This window comes from Xenia sp. Carnegie-2017, unplaced genomic scaffold, assembly GCF_021976095.1.
Source record: "Xenia sp. Carnegie-2017 unplaced genomic scaffold, XeniaSp_v1 HiC_scaffold_47, whole genome shotgun sequence".
NCBI lineage: Eukaryota > Metazoa > Cnidaria > Anthozoa > Malacalcyonacea > Xeniidae > Xenia > Xenia sp. Carnegie-2017.
In genome coordinates this window covers 397,457-418,500 of record NW_025813512.1, presented here as the reverse complement: position 1 = coordinate 418,500, position 21,044 = coordinate 397,457, and the positions used below count along the sequence as shown (strand labels likewise).

At 33.8% G+C, this 21,044-nt stretch overlaps 2 protein-coding genes across 3 annotated transcripts; one reads left to right on the top strand and one right to left on the bottom strand.

Annotated features, from left to right (window-relative positions):
• The first annotated feature begins 199 nt into the window (after window positions 1–199).
• LOC124456389 (Bardet-Biedl syndrome 5 protein-like) lies at window positions 200–11,231 on the top strand. 2 transcript variants are annotated; one of them, XM_047006850.1, is made up of 16 exons: window positions 200–377; window positions 858–882; window positions 1,202–1,259; window positions 1,760–1,825; window positions 1,986–2,035; window positions 2,594–2,674; window positions 3,024–3,070; window positions 4,343–4,445; window positions 4,523–4,555; window positions 5,108–5,203; window positions 6,243–6,305; window positions 6,668–6,751; window positions 7,246–7,296; window positions 9,008–9,094; window positions 10,013–10,036; window positions 11,029–11,231. In XM_047006850.1, the coding sequence occupies exons 1-16, from the start codon at window positions 325–327 to the stop codon at window positions 11,131–11,133; spliced, it is 1,026 nt and encodes a 341-aa protein (XP_046862806.1). In that variant the 5' UTR covers window positions 200–324; the 3' UTR covers window positions 11,134–11,231. The 2 variants fall into 2 exon arrangements, with proteins under 2 accessions (XP_046862806.1, XP_046862807.1); XM_047006851.1 differs by lacking the exons at window positions 200–377; window positions 858–882 and having other exon boundaries at window positions 1,200–1,259; window positions 1,764–1,825.
• Window positions 11,232–12,068: 837 nt separating this feature from the next.
• LOC124456385 lies at window positions 12,069–15,185 on the bottom strand. The gene is made up of 4 exons (XM_047006845.1): window positions 15,140–15,185; window positions 15,006–15,094; window positions 13,118–13,456; window positions 12,069–12,127 (listed from the first exon to the last, which is right to left on the bottom strand). Exons 1-4 carry the CDS (start codon window positions 15,183–15,185, stop codon window positions 12,083–12,085), a joined length of 519 nt encoding a protein of 172 aa, XP_046862801.1. The 3' UTR covers window positions 12,069–12,082.
• Window positions 15,186–21,044: the final 5,859 nt, after the last annotated feature.

Below are 21,044 nucleotides of genomic sequence, written 5' to 3'. Positions count from 1 at the left end.
GCTAGTTGATGATGTCGGGTTAAATAAAGTCAATATGTTCATTAGTTTTAAAATTTCAAGATGCTGTTATATATGACGAAGTTGATGCGATCTATGACTGAGTAAGTTTTGCCACATACCCTATTTTTATTAAGAACGGCTTCCTCTGTATTTTGTCTCTCACTCTCATTGTTTTATACTTTTGGTAACATCAAGTATTGCCATGTACTTGTTTCCATGACTATCTTTGTGCCAATGATTATTGTATGGAATTTTGTACGCTCTTGCAAAGAATAACTTTTTCGTTGGGTTATAGCGACTATGAGTACTTTCTTTCTTTAAATTATGGCTGATATACTATGGGAAGATCGTGATGTACGTTTTGACATTACACTACAGTAAGTATATTATGTGTAATATGATATAAAGCTACTTTAATATTAAGTGAACACTGCTTTTGGGTCCATTTCATTCATTCCAATTCTTATATTCTATTTTCTCTTATAACCTCTTGTGAAAGGACATCTATCGTTAGCGATCATTGAGTCGTTGTCCGTAGGATGTCGTCTTACGGTTTATATGCCACGAAAACCAATTAAACCACCGCAGAAATCTCTTGGATTTCTATTTTTTTGCTGAAAATTGCACTTTTCAAAATTGTATTGGATATATGAAGAGAAAATATGCAAGTCTTTGTTTGCATGAAAACTACAGAAGTTTTGAAAATTGTAATCTGAAATTCTTAAGTATTGATGAGTTTTCCCGCCAATAACATAATTCAATGTTCTATACTGTACTTATAAAATTTTGTGTTTGACATCAATCTTGTTCATTAATTCCTCAGCAACAACCTTATATCATCAATTTTACTTATCTAGACAAATGAGAATGAGAAATGGAGAGGTATTACTTTATGTAGTGATTCTTTGAGATCAGGAATAATTCAGTGGGGGAGGGGGTTGCTATGTTGCAAATAAAGATGCAATCCACCAGTTTGTGAAATGCATGTCTTTCAACACATTTGCAAGTAGGTGATGTTGATATCTTGATAAACTCCTGTGCAGTGCATTCTAAGTACAGTTTAAACAAGTTAACTTCCAATCATTTTAATGTTATTGTTAATTGTATTTTATATTTCACTTAGTTTGAACAGTATGTCCCCATATTTGTCGTGTCACTAAGTCTATTTGCATAGTCTGAGTTTCTTTGTTATTCCTTATAGATTCAAATTGATAAGTTGGATTCAGTTGAAGATACAAAAGGCAATAATGGTGACAGAGGTACTATAGCGAAACAGTCTGTTAGAATTCTATGTTCTTCTTATTGTTATGCACCCAATACTCATTATCTTTTTTTAAAGAATTCTTAATTTAGATACATAGGCATGTTTTTGTGTGCAGAATAAATTACCAGAAAACAAAAAAAATACCATTCATTCTAAAATATGTTTTTGAAAATTTATCCATTAATTGATATTTATGTTATGAAAGTATTTCACATCTTCTAACTTTTAGAAAAAATATAACTCTTTTGGTTCATCCCAAAACTTTCAAGGCTTAGATAGAATGGGAGTATTTTTGTCAGTATTTGAGCTCAAGGAAACTACGTTTCTATAAGATATCCTAATTTAGCCTACTCACTGCTAAAATTCCTGTTAATGCACTTAGGAAATTCCTGCTAACCTGGTTAGGAAATTCTTGTTAATCTAGTTAGGAAAAAAACACTTTCAGCAATGAATAACTTTTGTTTTTATTGCAACATCATTATTCTTTAACATCAGGTAGATTGATTGTCACAAATCTTCGAATTATATGGCATTCTCAGACCATGCAACGTGTCAACCTCTGTGAGTATGTAGTGCTAATTATTAACTCTGACATGTAAAACATATACATACATAAGTAGAGACTATGACTGGGGTACAAGCAAAATCAAGTATACATGGACCTACTTTGTGTAAGAGGGAAAACTGTAACTAATGGTTGCACTGCCTTCTTTTTTTTCAGCTGTTGGATTTGGATGTATCCTCAACCTTTCCACTAGAGTTGCAAGTTCTGTAAGTTTTTCTCCTTATCATTGGCAGAAGCATTTTGTTGCATTTTATACAAACACGTTGAATGTATTTGATGAACTGTTTCATAATACTATTGAGCATTTTATAATCTGTGTTTGCGCTTGGATTGAATTACTGTATATGGACTGCCCTTTGGCATCACCAGATGTCATAGGAGACAAATTGGACTATTTAAATCACTTCAAGCCAAGGACTTGCAGGTTGTTTGAAACTGCACAACTTTGTAGACCACCTGACTTACTACATCACTAGCAATGTACGTACGTACCAATAGAATTCTGACGTGACTCGCTTATTAAGTCTGACTAAGTCTCACAACATAATATGACTACTAAGTTCACCACTAACATTGACCCATCTTAAAGGTTTTTGGTCTTTAATAGAAAAAAGATTGCAGTTTCATTCTCTAAAACGAAATTAATATATAATGCTAAAACACCATTGTGCTGTTACTTCATTTTCCTCACCTTACAAACATTCACTTTCTTCAGGTAACATGTTTTCACATGCAAGCAAACATCGTCTTATCATTATTTTTAGAAACTTCGTGGTAAGACAGAATCTTTATATGTTCTTACTCGATGTAATCACACAAGATTTGAATTTATTTTTACAAACTTGGTAAGAAATTGACATGTTGTACCTGGTATCGGTTTCAATGTTTAAAACTTGTTCACCAATTGTACATATCTTTCCTGTTTTTAAGTCATTTTAGCTGTACAGTTAGCAGGTTCTCGATCATTCTCACTAGGAATTTTAGTTTTTTTCCCCAAAATAAGACAAATGTTATAAATTTTGTTATTATTATAAGGTTTTTGGTGATTTTCATCTCGGCTACCCTTTTTCTTCACATATATATTGTGTATTTTCAGTTATCGAACTGCTTTACCGTTGTTGGGGTGGTCATATAGTTGAAAAACTCAATTATTCCTACTTCTGATAGTTTTTTATTCGTTTTTGTCAACAATAGGTTTCTGGGAGTCCAAGATTATTTTCAACTGTAATGTCTGTTTATAGGTTGGTAATTGTTTGTTTTGTAAGAAACAAATTCCGAAGAAACAATATATCTTGAGAGTACAAAATATGCATCAAAACAAGACGAGAAGTGAACTGTGAATTTTCGACTTTATTTCAAAGTCATTTAAAGTCGAAAATTTACAGTTCACTTCTCGTCTTGTTTTGCTTCATATTTTGTAATTTCAAGATGTCCTGTTTCTTCGGAATTTGTTTCTTACTATATTTTTTTAAATTGTCGGCTGGTCATGGTGTTTGTTTTGTAATATGCGTAAAACTAGAGCTATTTGTATCATAAATTCATTAACCATTGATGATTCTCAATTATCTATAGCCATATATACGTAGCTATAGCTACAGAGTGTATATAAAAAAGTTGATTCTTGGAAAATTCTCTAAAACAAGATGCGCGCGGACTAAGCAAAAACTTATGATTGTTCTAAGTACGTTAACGTTCTCTAGTACAGTTGGCAAAGAAATTTTTGAAAATGAACGATTTTTTACCAGTGAAAGGACTACTGTTAAAAGTCCTTCAAAACAGGCCTTGCGGGAGAAAAATACTCTTCGGAAAAATAATTCACCCTGAGTCAAAATTTAGAATGTGTTGTACAACTACATGTATCAAAATTTCAAGCATTTTGGAGCAAGCACTGACCAACGTGAGGCCTTAAAACTTGGATTTTTGCCGCTTAATGCCATTTAAAACCATTTAAAACCGCGTTTTATTACATCACTTCAAATTGATTATATTCATTTCGGGAATTTGCGCAAAGTACTATATAAGAACTTAGCAAGCCAATTCCAAAAGATATATAAATGTTAAAAACTTAGTGTGAAAAGCGAAAACGCAAAAAAAAACCAAATTTTAAAGATTTCACGTTAACCAGCTCTTGCCCCAAATTGATTGTAGCTTAGACGGCTTGTATAATATCGTCTATATTTTGACGCAGGGTTATTAAATTGTTATTTCAATGGGTATTTTTGTGCGCAAGGCTTGTTTTGAAGAACTTTTAACAACGGCTTATTCACTGGTAAAAAATATTGCATTTTCAAAAAATTAAATTCCAGCTGTACCAGAGAACGTTAGAATACTTAGAATAACCAAAAGTTTTTCCTTTGTCCACGCACGCTTGTTTTAAACAAATTTTTCTATGAGTCTACTTTTTTTATGAACCCTGTATATACGTAGTATCGTTCATCGAATTATTACTGTAAAACGGCGATGAAAATTATTTGATGATAAAATACAATCTCATCATGAGTTTGTCTCACCAGAGCTTACGAATCATCAAAACTTTATCGTGATTTGAAACTTCGAGGCGCTCTCATCGAGAACAAACAACTTCGTGTTCTGCCTATGGAACAGGTTTACGACAAGGTGTGGATTCAGACACTTTTTTTCAATCACAAGTTTTGCCTATATGAAATGCGTTACGTCTGTTGATCTGTCTGTAGATAAACGGTGTTTGGAACTTGTCAAGCGATCAGGTTAGTTTTTTGTTTAGTCCAAGCTTTTTTGATCATCAATCTTTTTCTCCGAATACAGTAGAAAAAACAGGGGCTGGTTGCACGAAACATGGATAGCGTTATCCATTCTATAGCGAGAATTTTTAAACTTGTAAAAAAGGTGTTTATATTTTTCTTACGACTAAGAAATTTTGCATACTTCGAAACAATGTTTTATTTCAGTGATCGCACAGTTCAAGTGGTTTATTTTTCTCTGTATAAGAGATTTTATGAACGTTCAGAAAAATTTGCTATCCAGTGGATAACGCTATCCAGGCTTTGTGCAACCGACCCCAGATGATTAGCAACCTAAATTCATCCTTTTTTGTCTCTGATACATTCAGCGCACAAATTGTTAGACGATTGAAAAGGTTGTAACATTTTTGACATACGTAAATCATGACATTCTGCGAATTTAATGCGCATATATATAATTATCTATGAATAATTGCCTTGATTAGTGGAACACCATGGTTAATTTGACAGTTTTTGAGATTCATGGAGGGCAATAATGTATTTTGAAATAACTTTTAGGGTAATCTGGGAACATTCTACGTCACAAACGTTCGGCTAGTGTGGCATGCAAACATGAACGACAGTTTCAACGTAAGCATTCCATACTTGCAAATGGTAAGTATGTTACTGTTTTTGATACGTCAGTGCAGCTACATATGTAGATCCCTAAAGGTGACTCGTGTGATTTTCTTCCTTTAGTCAAACTGGGGTTTTTTTTAATGATATTAAAAGTCTAAACCCGATTTGCTACGTATGAGAACCATCGTTTTATTACAGAGTTTGTTATTGTGTACAACTCTCATATCAGAGATGTAGAAATGTGTACAACTCTCATATCAGAGATGTAGAAATGTCCACTACATGATATAGATATAAATATTTTTTATCAGATTTGATCGCTGAAATTTTTAATTTTTTGAAGTTATCGAGCAGGCTCAAACATACATAACAAGAAAGAATATTTGATTAACTAGGTTTTCGTCGTGATTCGATTTCCTAGAAAGAGTTAGACATGTTTTTTAACATTTTGATGATAAATTTAAGAATGTGAAGTCAGTGGAAAACCAGCCTAAACTTTTACTCCTACAATACAAATTTTTTTCGGAAAAATTATTATTTATTTCAAGTAAAAATTAGCTATTTCTTTTCATTGTTTTTGCAGCAAATGAACACAAAAATATTTAAAGATAGAATCCCTCAAACTTTACTTCTTGACAATTAATCGTATCATTTAACCTCGCATGTCTCGTTTCTGCCTAATATCACTCAATTATATGTTTGTAATAAAAAACTTTCCTTGTCTACTTTTCATGTAAAGGAATTTGCCTTTCTTTCACTAATAATTCAGGGAACCCTGAAAATAGAACAATTAATTTCACTAAAAAATTCCTGTATGATAGGAAAATTGTCAATGTTTTTGTATATTGCTGTTTTGATAAGATTTTGAACAGATGTGGTTCTATCTCTTCACTTTCTTGATTCATTCAATATCCATAGTTTGTACTAACGATTGCTTGCTACTATAGTTAGCTGACTGATCTATTTGTTTTGATGTGATATTTTTTGTACATATTTTTCTATTTATATAGTTAATTATGAATTAAAAAAGTCTTTTTAATTTGTTTTTGTCCTGCAATTGTGCATTTCTTTTTAGAAATCAATCCGCGTTCGGGAATCAAAATTTGGTCTCGCCTTAGTTCTGGAGACATCACAACAGGTATGACTGTTGTCTTGTTATTATTGGTCGGCCTAGATTTTAGTTTATTCTGAATGTGAATGTTTCAATGAGGCCTAGTGATTGGCTAGTCAGTTTGTTTTTCACCTGAATTTACGAACGTCATTTACATGAAGTAATAATGTAACTTTCTGTTCAATGGTCAAAGGTTATGTGCTACTGCTGTATTGCTTTCAGTGAAATTGGGATTGTAGAGATTTTGCGCGATACAATCTTAGAAATTGCTGTTCAATTCATTGAATCCTAAATTGCAAGATGACCAGAAAAAATGGTTGGGGGGATTTAAATTAAATTTTACATTAATACACTACTTTATTAACGTGTATAACATTACATATTTATAGAGCGGTGGTTACGTGTTGGGCTTTCGTATTGATCCCGCTGAAAAACTACAAGAAGCTTTAAAAGAAATTCAAAGTCTTCAAAGGGTAAGTGTTTTTGTATATAATTTTCTTTCTAATTTTGTCAAAGGTATATCTTTCGAAGGTTACAATTGCGTCATTAACTTTAAAGTTCGTAAAGTCCTGACGAAACATTGTTAGCTATATAGCCAAGGAAATACAAATAAGTGCCTTGCATTCTATAGTGCTGTCTACAAGGTGGAATTAGCTATTTTTGCAGTTTTGCAAAGTCATACAGAGCTAGAGGAATTCAATCAGAGACTGATGCGCCATTTTGTAATTTGTTTTGCTTGGTCACAACATTTTGCTTGCGTTTTTTTGAAAACAAACTAACATAATTTATATGAAAGTCATTTTTTATGTCTTTCCTAATAAAAACAAAACGAGCATATGGATTTCTCCGTTGATTTGAAACCTATTGCGTATGTTAAAATTGCAAGTCGCGTAAAATTAAATGCTTTATACAGTATTGTAGCTACATGCACATAATACGCCGTAACCTTCCCGTCTAACTTTTTCAGGTTTACAGCGCGAGTCCTATCTTTGGTGTAGAATTTGAGACTGAAGAAAGGGTAAATCATGCTTTAGTTACTATTTTGTTTTTGGCATTGCTATTCATGTAAAAAAGTGTTGCTTGTATCATTGTCGTATCATACGCGTATCGTTCTCGTATCATACGCGTATCGTTCTCTTGTCATACCCGTATCATTTTCTTAATATTTTCTTATATGGTTTCAATATAGTTTGGTTTGATCTACCTACACAAATATAAGTATAAAGTTTTCGAAAACTTTGCATTTACTGTTGCAACTGCTTATATCAATGATGGTTTACCTTTAAAACGAAGTTTAGGCCGGTTTTAATATGCATGCAAATGTATAGCTCACAAGCCACAGATTTTAAGCCCCAGTGATTGGTTGATTTCAGTGCAGTTTATGTATAAAATGCACTGTGAAAATGTGCATCGTTGAAGTGTGTAATTGCACTGTAAATACTTATCCTTTGGACTCCCGCTATTTCACTGTTAACTTTAAAAACTCTTTCTTGTATTTCAATCCGTAATTGCACTCGAAACTTTACTGTTACCTTTAGTAAAACATGTTATCTCTAGCAGATATGACATAACTTTAACAAAATTATTGCTAAAAATTTTAAAGAACTACTTAAAACTATGCACACTAATACGATATGATACGAAAAACATACGCGTATGATACGCGTATCGTTCTCGTATCATAGTCGTATCGTTCTCGTATCATACGCCTATCGTTCTCGTATCATACGCGTATGTTTTTCGTATCATACGCGTTTCATACGCGTATCGTATGTTAGCAAATACGCGAGCGGTACTGTAGTTCCTGCTGTGAATTTTTTTATCATTTTTTTTTTGTATTCTGTTGAGAATTGATTTCATTCGCTGTCTTTTCTGTAATTGAACAAAATATTTGCATTGTATAGCAGTAGGAAATACTGGCTTTGCTACTGATTGTCGATGTGGTGTATAACAGCGGTTATGGCTTCTGTAGTTTTAGTGGGTAGCATCTGTGCATGCTTGCATGGTTGACCATTATGTTGTACTGTTAAATTTTTGGTTCAATGCAAAATTAATAAAGTTTGCGGAAGTAAAACTACCGTGTAGCCTTTAAGCTTTGATATGACAAGTTATGCATATACGGATTATTATTGCATTGTTACATTTTTGTTATGATCAAAAATCTACATATGTTCATCAATCTACCTCATTACCTCATTTTTTGCGGCCCATATATCATGCGTTTTCTAAAGTCTAAATGTCATTTTAGAGCAATTCTGCTTAAGAAATAAAAGATGTTTACTGTGTTTGCACAGGCTTATGCAAACCTCGGAGACTTTTGGGAGAATTCGAGAGCAGATCAGTGCAAGCCCGAGACCGAAGGTTGCACATGTTCGAGAGTTCTCACAACCGTCTCCGAGGTTTGCATAAGCCAGTGCAAACACGAAAAACATCTTTTATTTCTTTTATAAAATAGCAATAATGTGAAACAGACAAATATTTTAATTTTGCCTCTAAAATGTATTCATGTTCGATTTGTTAATTCTCTTTGACTGATTGATTGCCTTGATTGATTTGATTGGTTGAGCTCAGATGTGTTTTGCACAAGCTAATGCAAACACAGCTCTAGACTAATCAGCGCACACGTTTCATTGTGTTTATTTTATAAATGTTATTGAAGAGATTACAAAGTATGTTAAGTGACTTTTATGGTTACGCTAACATTTATTTGCCGTGATACTGTTTTTCAGCCAACGACCTTGCAGGAAGCCACTGTTGAGCCCATTCACGATGATATTGAAATAACTAACGATGGTGAAGAAACTGATGCATTTGCGGTACAATATTTTCATTTTTTTCTTTTCACGACTATTGCATTGTTTAACAATATGCTTTGGCACTCTGTAAAGTTTGCTTTCGTTCGATGATGGTTATATTATCCAATGTAAGGTAGCTAGCTAAGTGGCGGATTACTAATTACGGGCCTGTAGACTAAGACAAAGTTAAGGACCTTTCAGCGATACGTGATCCTCCCAATAAGTTCAGTTTTCCTTTGCTTAGCATTTGCTGTTAGTAACTTCATAGTGTAAAAAATGGGAAAAGTTCTTTTTAAACTTGAAACGTAATTTTAAAAATCATTGGCATGGTCAGGGAAATAGAAAAAGTTAATATTTATGAGTTCTGAGCATTTAACATTTGAAAAGTAGATCGCACGAAAGTCATTTTTCCTCTGCGTTCAATTGCTCGTAAAGATTCAACAGCTAGCGTAGATTATCTAAGTTAAGCACATTTAGCTAGCTCGGAAAGCAAAAACGTTCAAATCCTAATTGTGTCCAGATGCAGCGGACCTTTCGAAAGCCCGGACCTGTAGGTTTAAGCCTACTTCGCCTACTGGAAAGTCCGTCCCTGAGCTAGCTAACACATTCCATGTTTGTGAGATGTGTATATTCATTGCTAAAGTCGTTTTTCAATTTACGACCAAGTGTCTTTATTGATTATCAGTCTTCATCGTCTCTGCTTCAAAACCCACTTTTTTTAAAAATCTCAAACATTTTACGAATAAACATTGAGTGAATACAGTTGTTAGAGAATGGAAATTAGCAAACAATAATAATTCAAACAGTCTTACGTTGGTACCTTTCAAATTCTGAATGTACGTATGAAAAAGTAAAAAATGTGCATCCGAAGGTAAAAGGGATGGAAATGATGCTAATTATGGATGTCGTATTAATAATTGTATATTTGTTGACTTTTAGGCGTACTTTGCTGATGGCCATAAAGTAAGTAAAATAAATATTTCTTTATGATGTATAGTTTTGACCGAGATGATTTTATTTTAATTGATAATTTATTTTCATTTTTTTTACGTTTAATACATTTCATCGAGTAAGTATACAAAATTTTGCTGTCATGATGCAAACAGCTTTCTGGATGTCCTTAAATATCCTTGAATGCTCTTGAATTTAAAATAAATAGTTAAAGGCCTAAAAATTCGTTGGATTCCTATAAAGATGTGCTCGACAGTCCTTGATTCCTAATTTTCTTGATCAATTTTTCTAAACATGTCGACTGTTTTTCCTAATAAGATTAACGTACAAGTCACATGCCTCTCCATCCAAATTTGTCCAACTGCATGCTCTTCCCCTCGATTTCTTTGAATAATATTATTGTATACGATCGTTGACCCTCCTTATGTCTATGTTTCATTGGTCAAAAGCATGTCTCCCGATGCTGAGGTGATATATTAACTCTTTTTTTTCTGTAATTGCGTCAGAGAGGGAAGAGTATTGTAGTACATTTATTGACGGTGAAAGGAAAGACAAAAAATGGCTTATTCTCCTCACCTGTTTTAAAGTTATGCGACGATTTTTTTTCTTTTTGTCACATTGTTATTCGTATTATTTTTGGCGACTGGTGTGTAAAAAACACCTATATATACTTCATGAAATTTTCAGGCCGAGTCTGATCTGTGGCACTTTGTAATCAAATGACTTCGTACGTATTTACATCGCTTGGGATCAATGAAATATCTCCTTCTGAAATAGTATTGCAGCACTTTGAGTTTTTAACTATTTTGTTGGAAATGAAAGCATTGTCGTATATGATATTTCCTTCTCAAGAAAAATTTAATATAAATTTTTGTAAGGAAAATCAATTGGAAAATCATTGTATACTGCTTCAGATGCAGATTCATAAGAACTGTGTTTTATAGAATATGTGTATGTGGAAGGTTTTGTTACAGTAGTTGAAAGAAGGGTTTTGGTTTATTTAGTCTACAGATCGAGAACCCGTGTTCAATCCCGAGCTTGGCTTGGCAATAGAGAAGCTAAAAGATGGGTTTACACTTCAAGGGCTTTGGGAGGTGATGCCTAACTGATGGTAATATTTTATGTTATCATGTTCTAAGTACTTCTTTTAAATTCTGTAAATAAAGCGAACATGTAATATTACAAATCATAGACATTTCATCATTTACGTTTGCTTCAAAAAATTTAATTAATGCTCGATTACTCAGATATAAGGCCGACGTCGGCTTGGTAAAATTTAAAGTCAACTTTTCAATATATTTGACTGGCTTCCTGAAAAGTATGTCAAAAAATGAAACTCGCGTTTTACAAACGATTAGTTTTCCCTGAAATATGATCTAAGCTAAAAAGAAAAAGCTCAGGATTACAAATGCTACAATTTGAATTTTTCAATGACAGACACGAAGTTAGGGATATAATAAGTAAGAAGACAGAGTTTTGCTTCAATAGTTTTTTTTAACTACATAATGTTATACTTAAACCATGCATGTATTGATTGGACTAGAATAAGCCACTGAAAGACGAAAAAACTCCTCAAAAGCGATCACTTCAACCATTGCCTGAAAAATTAAAAAATGACTTTAGTGGTTAGAACTTAATTTGAATTTGAAGGCATTTCTCCAGTTTTAATGTCAACCGTTGTCAGTTGTTATTTGGCAGTAATAGAAAAGCAATCATTTACAGAACCTTTTCTCGTGGAAATCGACCTATTTTATTTTTTGCTACCTGTGGGTTATTTGAAATAAATTGATAAAAAATTATTTAATCTTTTTAAGCTCGGGATCTATTGGTAAAAAATTACTTAATGAAGCACAATGAGATTATTTGTTCACGACCGCCACGACTCAAAATAAACAACTGTTTTTTTCGGTTTCCCTGATTGTAGCTATTATAAATGCACATCAAACTTCCTAAATTTATTTGCATCAAATTCTATTTATAGTTTTACATTGCCAATTCTTTGACTTTCACTCATCTTACATGCATGATAATAACCATTTAAAACTTTACCTAAGCTCGTCATCGCACAAAAATAGCCAAAACATCGGAATCTCCAGAGAAAGATTCTATATAAACATAATAGCAAAGATATGCTGAAATTTGCTCCATTTTATTTTTCAATTGAATAACTAAGGCCTATATCAAACGTTAAACTTTACATGCACAGAACGCATTAGTATATTTAGTGTAGGTAATAGCCTGGTTTCTAGTGCAATTTGGGAAAAACATGCACGAGTGAGTTTTTCAAAGACTGTCAAAAATGCTCGAGCACGAGACTTATTAATAATATACACGAAAAAATTTCTCGATTCTGTTGATTTTTAACTGCATTTTAAACGTAAAAACAAAATGTACTTAAAACTTACGCCAGCCATTGTACGCATTTGAATGTTTTATTTTAATTGGCTCTTAGATCACTTCTTTTTCTGATAAACCAATCAGGAGTGCATTTTTCAAAAATAAATTGCACTGGTGTTTCGCTTTTTTGCACCGAGGTTTCACACTTTTGCACCGGTGTTTCGTATTTTTGCACTGGTATTTACGATAAAGTGCACTGCTATTAACCAATCAGAATTGAGGAATTTTATTCATGTGTGTTATTAAAGACAAAACAAAATTAGATGAACTTCCTCATTAACTTTTTTTAAATGCGTTTGGCTCATGTAAAGTTCGAGGTTTGAACTAGGCCTAAGATCGCGTAGGCTTCGAAATTTGGCACTTATAAAGACATAAAAGGACAAGTAAAATTTAAAATGTTAAACACTTTTAAAAACGTTTTTGTCTTAAAAAAGGCAAATGTGGATTATGAAATTTATGATCATGTTTTTTCATAGTATGAATCAATATTTAGTCGTTCAACATGATATCTTGGTTAAGTAGCTATAATTTGAGGGGATTTGTCATTCAAATCTTGTACGCCTGGTTAGTAAAATTTCGAAAATGTTGTTTGACGTTTTGTGATCATCGATCATGCCTTCATTTCTCAAACATCTAACTTTATTATTTCCACATCCACTGCACAGTAATGATCAATGAAATATTCTTTTACGACTTACTGTATTCATTGTAATTCTGATGTCGCCCAACCATGCTGTAAATAAATGATGTTCCTGGAAATCGTTTCTCCCAGGGGCATTCTATAGTGTTTCCAATGCTTAACCATCCATCATCCTTAGGACAACCATTATAGTTGTGATTTATATGAAAATCACGACATCTACCTTTCGAGCAAGGACCTTCTATTGTAAAGTAGTTAAAGGTAGACGATGTTATATCATGCCATGGGGATTCCACGAGGTTAAGTTGTGTAAACCAGTCGATGTAGCTGCAATTCGGGCATTTGAACTTAAGGACCAACTGTTCCAAGCCGTTTTTGTACAACACAAAACGTACCTTAATTAAAATATTTACGAGAGTTCTAAATTTGTTACTCGCAGCTTAGGTAAATTTAGGGAGCTTTAGCGAAGACTACAAATACAACTACGAGTAAGAAGTATGTTATTTTTGCGCGAAAACATTTTTGTGACAACCATAAACATTATAAATAATGCTAGAAATGGCATCGTAATATAATCTATAGTCCAAAATATGGTATGTGTTTTTTGTGGGCAAAATCGATTCCGGATTGAAAACTTGAATTGATTGTGTTGCTTTTATACTCATTTAGTAAATTATAAGTCCGTGAGTCATTGCTCGATAAAAAGACCTTTCTCGTCTTTAATTCAAGTTCTAACAGACTTCAAAAAAACATTTATTTGTCATCCATAGCGGAAAAAATGTTAAAAATGGTGAAACTATGTGAATACGTGGGTTGAAAAAAAGAAACGAACAACATAAGTTTTCATTGCTTATACATTAATTGAAACATACTAAGTATTCAGAGATTATAAACAACATATAATCGTAACAGCTCGCTAAAAACAATTACTAACGCTTAAAATTGACAAATTTTCTTGAATCTCGTACAATAGAGCAAAAAACGTACTATGCAGTATATCAAAAAAGAATCCAAAACTTGAAAGCAGACGGCAAACGAATATTTGTTTACTTCGTGTTTAAATAAGCGATGCATCTGGGACCTAAATTCCCCAACTCTCGCGTTCCCTAAATTCGTCATCAATGCCACCTCTAGTTTTATTTATAATCTCTGTCGCGACTACAATGTCTTCTTAGAAAAAGAAAGTAGGTATGATTTTTTATTGTTGAGGAAATAAGTCGACAGTGCTATTTTCAACCACCAGGCTTTACTTCAGAAAATTTTTTGAGCGCAGATTAAAACAAAAACATGACCTGCAAAACTTCCAAGTATTTCATACGCTAAGTGAAAGGTAAACAAACAATAAAATAGTACAAATATATCGTACGTAAAATAAAATAGTGAATATTTTTCAGTCTAAAGGGCCGTAGCTTCATCGCAAAATTTGGTGTTTTTCACAATAAAAAGGCCCTGGATAGCGTTATCCACTGGATAGCAATTTTTTATACTTTTATAAAACCTTATAAAAAGCAAAAAGTATTAGATTAGAACTGAGCAATCACTGAAATAAAATATTGTTTCAAAGATTACGAAATTTCTCTGTCGTATGAAAAATATAAACACCTTTTTTATAAGTTGGAAATTTTTTGTATCCAATGGATAACGCTACCCAGGCTTCGTGTAACCGGCCCTGGTGTTTGCAACTAAAGCAAAAATGCAAAATTTTGACGAAGCAACTGCCTCGTGCCATTCCCTTACACTGTCAAACTTTGTACTCGTTGCATTAGTTGTTGTCATAGTCGTACTCTTGCTAAAGCTCTCTATTTCTATGGACTGCACCGTCACTGACGACGATAAACATGTTCTACTTCTACATCCCATCAATTGCTTATGCATTGTTCTTGCTTGTAATCGCTTGTCATTTTTATATTCTTACTTTAATTATAAATTTTACCCAGATTTTACCTCACTCGACACTACTTTGTTCCAATTTGTTGGATCGACAAGACGATTTTTATAAAGTCCCGCAAATGATTTAAATTTGTTGAGAGCTTCTAAACTTGATTCATGTTAAGGTAATTTCTGCTTCCAAAATTTACCAATACTTGTTAATTGGTTGCCTCCAGAAACAACCTTGAAAGCCATTGTAAATCCTGCAGAATACATGATTACTTGACAGGTCTTCCGACGATAGCTGAGTTAAAACTGCTGAAGATGAGGTGATACAAGAGCTTGGATAGCGGACAATCGAGGTTTTACAATTGTAAGGTCTTACAATTGTAAAAGCCTCAAATTAGCTTAGTATGAGTAAGTTCTGCTCATTCGCATTCTACAAAAAGTCAACCACTTTCGGATTTTTTACAAACAAAAACCTTTTAAAAACACTTTATAAGGCTAATACCATCATTACAATTGATTTCTCCACTTGAAAGGGCGTCCAGTTTATGTAATGAAAGAATGTATGTCAACCGAGATGCATTGCGCGCAAATCACGGTAGGTGTGACGGCCATTTTGTTGCCATTGTAATTGTTCGACGCCGGTAAGTATGTATTCATTATGTAGTCAATGTAGGCGTTTATTTTTAAATGTACCTAACACATTGTTTTTAAGTAACTTATGATTTGAAAAGATTTTTTGCGTAAACGGGGAAGGCCAATTGCCATTGGATTAACTTGTGCTTTGTGACTTTTCAAGAAAATTACTTTAAGATATAAACATAAACTAAAGCGCAAAGTGCATCTTGGTTGACTCACGTGCTTTAATTAATTCAAGCAAGATTAAACTTTCTTTAAATGAAGATATGATCTTCACACTTTTGCTGGACAATTTAAGCAATTGTCTCATGAACCTGAAAAATTCAGGTGACTCAACAGGATGATCCCTGAATTTTTTAGGTTCATGAGACAATTGCTTAAATTGTCCAGCAAAAGTGCGAAGATCATATCTTCATTTAATTTCAAACACCGCACTGCATAAAACATTCTTCATTAAACTGTCTTGTTACAACTATCATTGCATGTTATTTTAGGCACTTTTTAAAATAAAATAAGTTTGTCACGTGCTCTTTATCACGTGCTCTTAATGCTTTTATCACGTTCATTATGAAGCTTGCATTAAAGTTTCAGTTTGAAATTGCTTACCTCCTGATTTCATGTCACAAAACACTGGAAATGCGTTTTCTCTATTTCCTAGAAAAATGAACAAAATCTTGAAAAATTTGTCATTGACTCTGCGTGAACTACATCATGAACAGAATGTTATAAGCCCTTATCAACGAAGCTCGGGGTCTTTACGGAGAAATATAGGACCGAATTTTTTGTGCAGACCGAGCTCGTTGGGCAAGGTTGTACTAAAATAGAGCTCCGAGATTTCTCAGTAATGACTGAAAAAGTGAAGTTAATAAAAGGTGTATTATATGGCATTATTTGACAAGAAACGAAGCTTTCCTTCTTTATTGTCCTCGCTGTTGTGCAAGGACTGGCTTTCACTTCACTAGTTTTTGTCGGTAAAAAATAAATTGTTTGAAATTGTGTCATCTGAACAATAAACCCACTTTGCAAGTACTCTATTTTTGACTCACATTCGTAGCTATATGGTTTTTCTTTCGTTTTTTTTTTACATTGGCCGTTTTTATTCTTTAGACAGATAATACATCTGGTTGACTTAAACTAAACGGCAAAATCAACTGGTCGAGACGAGTTGACAACTTTAAATCCTCTCAAGACGAATTAAAAGCTAAAGTCGTCTTGACAGTTAATTCGTCCAATAGCCGTCTTTATCCTTCCGACGATTTAAGAGACGCATTAAAAAAATTCGCTATAAGTCGTCCAGACGTACTATCTGTCTTAAACATAAAAACGGCATTTGTAAAATTAGCGACATGTGATAGACCGTCTCCGTTGCGGGAAAATAATGGACCTGCAAAAAGTTTCTGTGCCTATTATAGAGCACCATTTCACCAGAAGTGACGCTTGCCGTATAATAAAAGCTAATTAATCTAACGTGTGAGCTTGTACGAAATATTACAAAAAATTATCAATCTCTTTTCCTGAAACCCAAGCACTAGTAATGTTAAAATTACCTGGACAGCGTAGTATCGTGATATATAACGTAATATAAAAATGTCATTGAAATGTTTGTTGAAATAACCACACGAAACTTGCAAAATCTCGTATATGCTGTATCCTTCAAAGTATTCTATACCTTTAATGCGTTTCGTACGAGTGAGAATTAGTTTTCAATTGATTTTTATTGATGCATGCGAAGTAGTTAAGGTGCAGGTATGGTCCCGGAAGTAAACGGAGCTCTTACCCGTGTCAATTAGTTTCCAGTCCTAGGAAGTAAACAGGGCGCGCGCGTGTAAACCGGAAACGAACTTAACGGGGGAATGTTGAATGTGATAGGTTATCATAATAAAGGGAAATGAAACAATTGACAAGAAATATTATCTAATTTATTAAAGCATCCAATAAAATGTCTTAAAGCCCTCATTGTGTATTTCATTACGCGACTCACTATATAGTCGAACTATCGTCTTAAAAAAAATGTTATTTGCGTTGTTCATTATTGCATTGCTTTTGGACGTTTTGAAAAAAGACAAAAAATATGGCACACATGTTTAATCAGATATATGCAGACACTGTTGAGTTTGAAGAAGTTAGTCACAGCGATCTTATCAATTTGATTTTCGTCGATTTTATAAGTAAAAAGATTCAAGAGCTACGAAGAGCTGAAAAGGATGAAAGTAAAGCAGATCCTTGGGTAGAGTATCAAAACGTTTTAGAAATGATGACTGAGGAAGATCGTTGGTTCAATTTTGCAGCTCGAGCAGTCGAAACAATTAATCGCGAACATGTCTGGAATGGAATATGTGAAGCCTTTAAGTTTCTAAAGAACTGTGGACCTTCGAACTCTCACAAGACATATTTTGACAAACTGTTTAGTGCTACTTGGGTAGAACTAATGTTAATTTACACGGAGACAAAACGTCCTCCTTTTTTTCAACATCTCTTTGACTATGCTGATTGTAGTTGTAAACTGAAATACAAATCAACTATGTAATTGCTTTGACAAAAGAAAAAATAAAATATAAATTTCAATGTTATTGCATTTTGACTTCAGTTGTTTTATGACCATGTCATTGTGAAAATGGGAATCGGTAGCAGCAAACGTGAAAATAGAAATGCAAAAGGGATAAAAATCATAATCGTCAGAAAATGTTTCGCTTGGGTATAAGTTTCGGACGCAACGATCTCAATCTTGAGGGTCATTTGCAAGCAGGATACACAAGTAAAACTGTTAAAAATTATGGACCCGCCGCAATAAACTTCCAACAGATAATGCGATAGAAGAAACACTGCCTGTAACTGAAAACATTGAACCCATCGATAATGAGTAGTTAAAAGAAATTGACATCTAATTGCAAAATTATTATCACGAGAACATTGTCATGAGTAACGTTGACCAGTACTTAGCCGGTGTATACTTCAATCCAAAACGTCCTGGAAGCTACGGAGGTGTTGAACGTTTGTACCGCGATGTAAAGGCAGAAGGAATATATGACATTAGTCGTGAAAGAATTAAAGAATGGCTCATGCAACAAGACGCATACTCTTTGCATAAACCTATTCGAAGAAAGTTTGAAAGAAATCGTGTCGTAGTGAGTGGTATTGACGACCAGTGGCAATTGGATCTTGCAGACATGCAATCTTTGCAAAAGTATAATGATGGTTATCGCTATCTTCTTATCTGTATTGATGTTTTTTCCAAATATGCATGGGCTGTTCCATTAAAAAAGAAAACAGGATCGTCGTTGGTAGAAGCTTTTAAAAGATTTTGTCATCAGGGCGTAAACCGACACACATTCAAACGGATCAAGGCTCGGAGTTTTTAATCGAGACTTTAAGAAACTTTGGCAGAAGAAAACGTTACCTTATTTAATACATTTAACGAGACGAAGGCATCCATCGTTGAACGTTTGATACGTACACTGAAAACTAAAATGTGGCGCTACTTCACAGCAAACAAAACCATGAGATACATTGACATGCTTCCTGATCTACTGTATTCTTATAATCATAGCATGCATCGCAGCATTAAGGAAAACCGATCAACGTTACAAGTGAAAATGAAGATAGAATTCGGCAAAATCTATATGGGATAGCAAATTAAATAAACCTATGCATGTAAAATATAAGTTTGATATAGGTAACCAAGTACGAATAAGTAAAATAAAACGAAGGTTTGAGAAGGGGTATTTACCGAATTTTTCAAAAGAAATTTTCACTGTAAGTCAAAAAATACCGCGCAATCCTCCTGTATACAGACTGAAAGATCATGAAGGGGACGAACTTCAAGGAACATTTTATGAAAAAGAACTTCAAAAGTCATCAAGAAAGACGATGTTTATGAGATTGAAAAATACTTAAGAAACGTGGTAGAGGGGCAATGTACAATATTTTGTAAAGTGGTCTGGCTACCCTAACAAATTTAATTCATGGGTACCAGCATCGGAAATACATATATAAAACGTAACCGTTTTCATGATTTTTTCATTTCACATTATACCTTAAAGATGAGCGGGACACACTTCTATCTGACATTACCTAGTAATGCATCTCTCTCTGTATTTCCTGAGAATAAGATTTCAGGTTATCGCGTAAAACTACCTCACGTTGTGAATTTAAATGGTAATTGGGAAGTAGGATTGTATTCAATTACATATCCTCATACATGGTACACGTTGAAAAAAGGTTTGGATACACATATATATGTAACTCACAAAACAGGTCTACCTACTCCGGTATTTGTCGACTATGGCTTGTATGAAAAGCCTTCGACCTAGTAAAATCAGTTAACGAGACTCTTGACAAAGAAGTAAAAGACAATATCAAATTGAGCTTTGACCCCGAACAGAAAAATCAAAGTGCATGTAAGACAGGGTTACAAAATATCATTTAATCAACGAATGTCGGTCTTACTCGGTTTTGGCGGAAAAGACGTAGAGATTTTAAAAACAACCGAAAGTCCTTATGCTTGTGATTTGCACGGATCCGTCATGATGTATGTATATTGCAACATTGTACAACCGCAAGTTGTTGGAGACGTCAATGTAAAATTACTAAAGGCAGTTGCTATTCAAGGAAAATATGGAGACATTGTTTCAAGAACATTCACTAATATCCAATACTTACCCGTGCAAACAAAATCTTTGAGGACATCGAAATTCTCTTAAGGGACGAGTTAGGAAATCCCATCGCATTTGAACGAGGGAAGTCGATAGTGACACTTCATTTCAGAAAACAATCCTTATCTTATTTTACATAAGAAAAAAAATATGAGTAGAACAAACCGTTATGTTCAATATTATCTCAATCAGCAAAAAGGATACGGATCACAACCTGTCTTTAGAGGAGCATCCTGGCAAAAAGGTTATGGGCAGATGGGTTATGGTCTTGGTGGTTTATTTCGTAGATTGGCTAGAGCTGCAATACCTTTGGCAAAAACCGGCGCAAAGCTCTAGGTAAATTGTTCTCGATACAGGTGCAAACGTTTTGGGTGATGTTATCTCAGGGAAAGTTTTAAAAGTCTGCAAAATCTCGTGTTAATGCAGCAAAAGAAACAGGGAAAAAAGCTGTAAACCGTATGCAACAGTTTCCTCAAACAGTATTAGGAAAACCCCAGAAGAAACAGGAAAAAAACAGCTAAAAGGAGAAAAGCATCGTCTTCTCATGTCATTTACCGTTCGGCCAAGAGACATAAAGCAGCTAAAGAAGCAGAAGATATTTTCGGTTAAATATGGAGTTCGTTCATCCAAAATCAGCAGAATGTACAAAAGTGAACTTGATATATTTTTCGTACCCCCAACGCAAACCAGTTTGAAAAGGGCGATGGATAGACCATCCACCTGTCTCTAGTGTATCTGAAAGCGGTCCGATTACCTTTTAGCGCCAGGTACAGAAGATTATGTTGACTTGTCTAACACAATGCTGATGGTCAAGCAA

Excerpts from the sequence above, each read along its gene's own strand:
- LOC124456389 (XM_047006850.1), top strand. The coding sequence starts at position 325 with ATGGCTGATATACTATGGGAAGATCGTGATGTACGTTTTGACATTACA. Across the intron at positions 1,826-1,985 it reads CATGCAACGTGTCAACCTCT|CTGTTGGATTTGGATGTATC; the intron begins GTGAGTATGTAG and ends CTTTTTTTTCAG. Across the intron at positions 3,071-4,342 it reads ACTGTAATGTCTGTTTATAG|AGCTTACGAATCATCAAAAC; the intron begins GTTGGTAATTGT and ends TTGTCTCACCAG.
- LOC124456385 (XM_047006845.1), bottom strand. The coding sequence starts at position 15,185 with ATGGCTTTCAAGGTTGTTTCTGGAGGCAACCAATTAACAAGTATTG. Across the intron at positions 15,095-15,139 it reads CAACCAATTAACAAGTATTG|AAGCTCTCAACAAATTTAAA; the intron begins GTAAATTTTGGA and ends AATCAAGTTTAG. Across the intron at positions 12,128-13,117 it reads AGAATTACAATGAATACAGT|TCTTTCTCTGGAGATTCCGA; the intron begins AAGTCGTAAAAG and ends GTTTATATAGAA.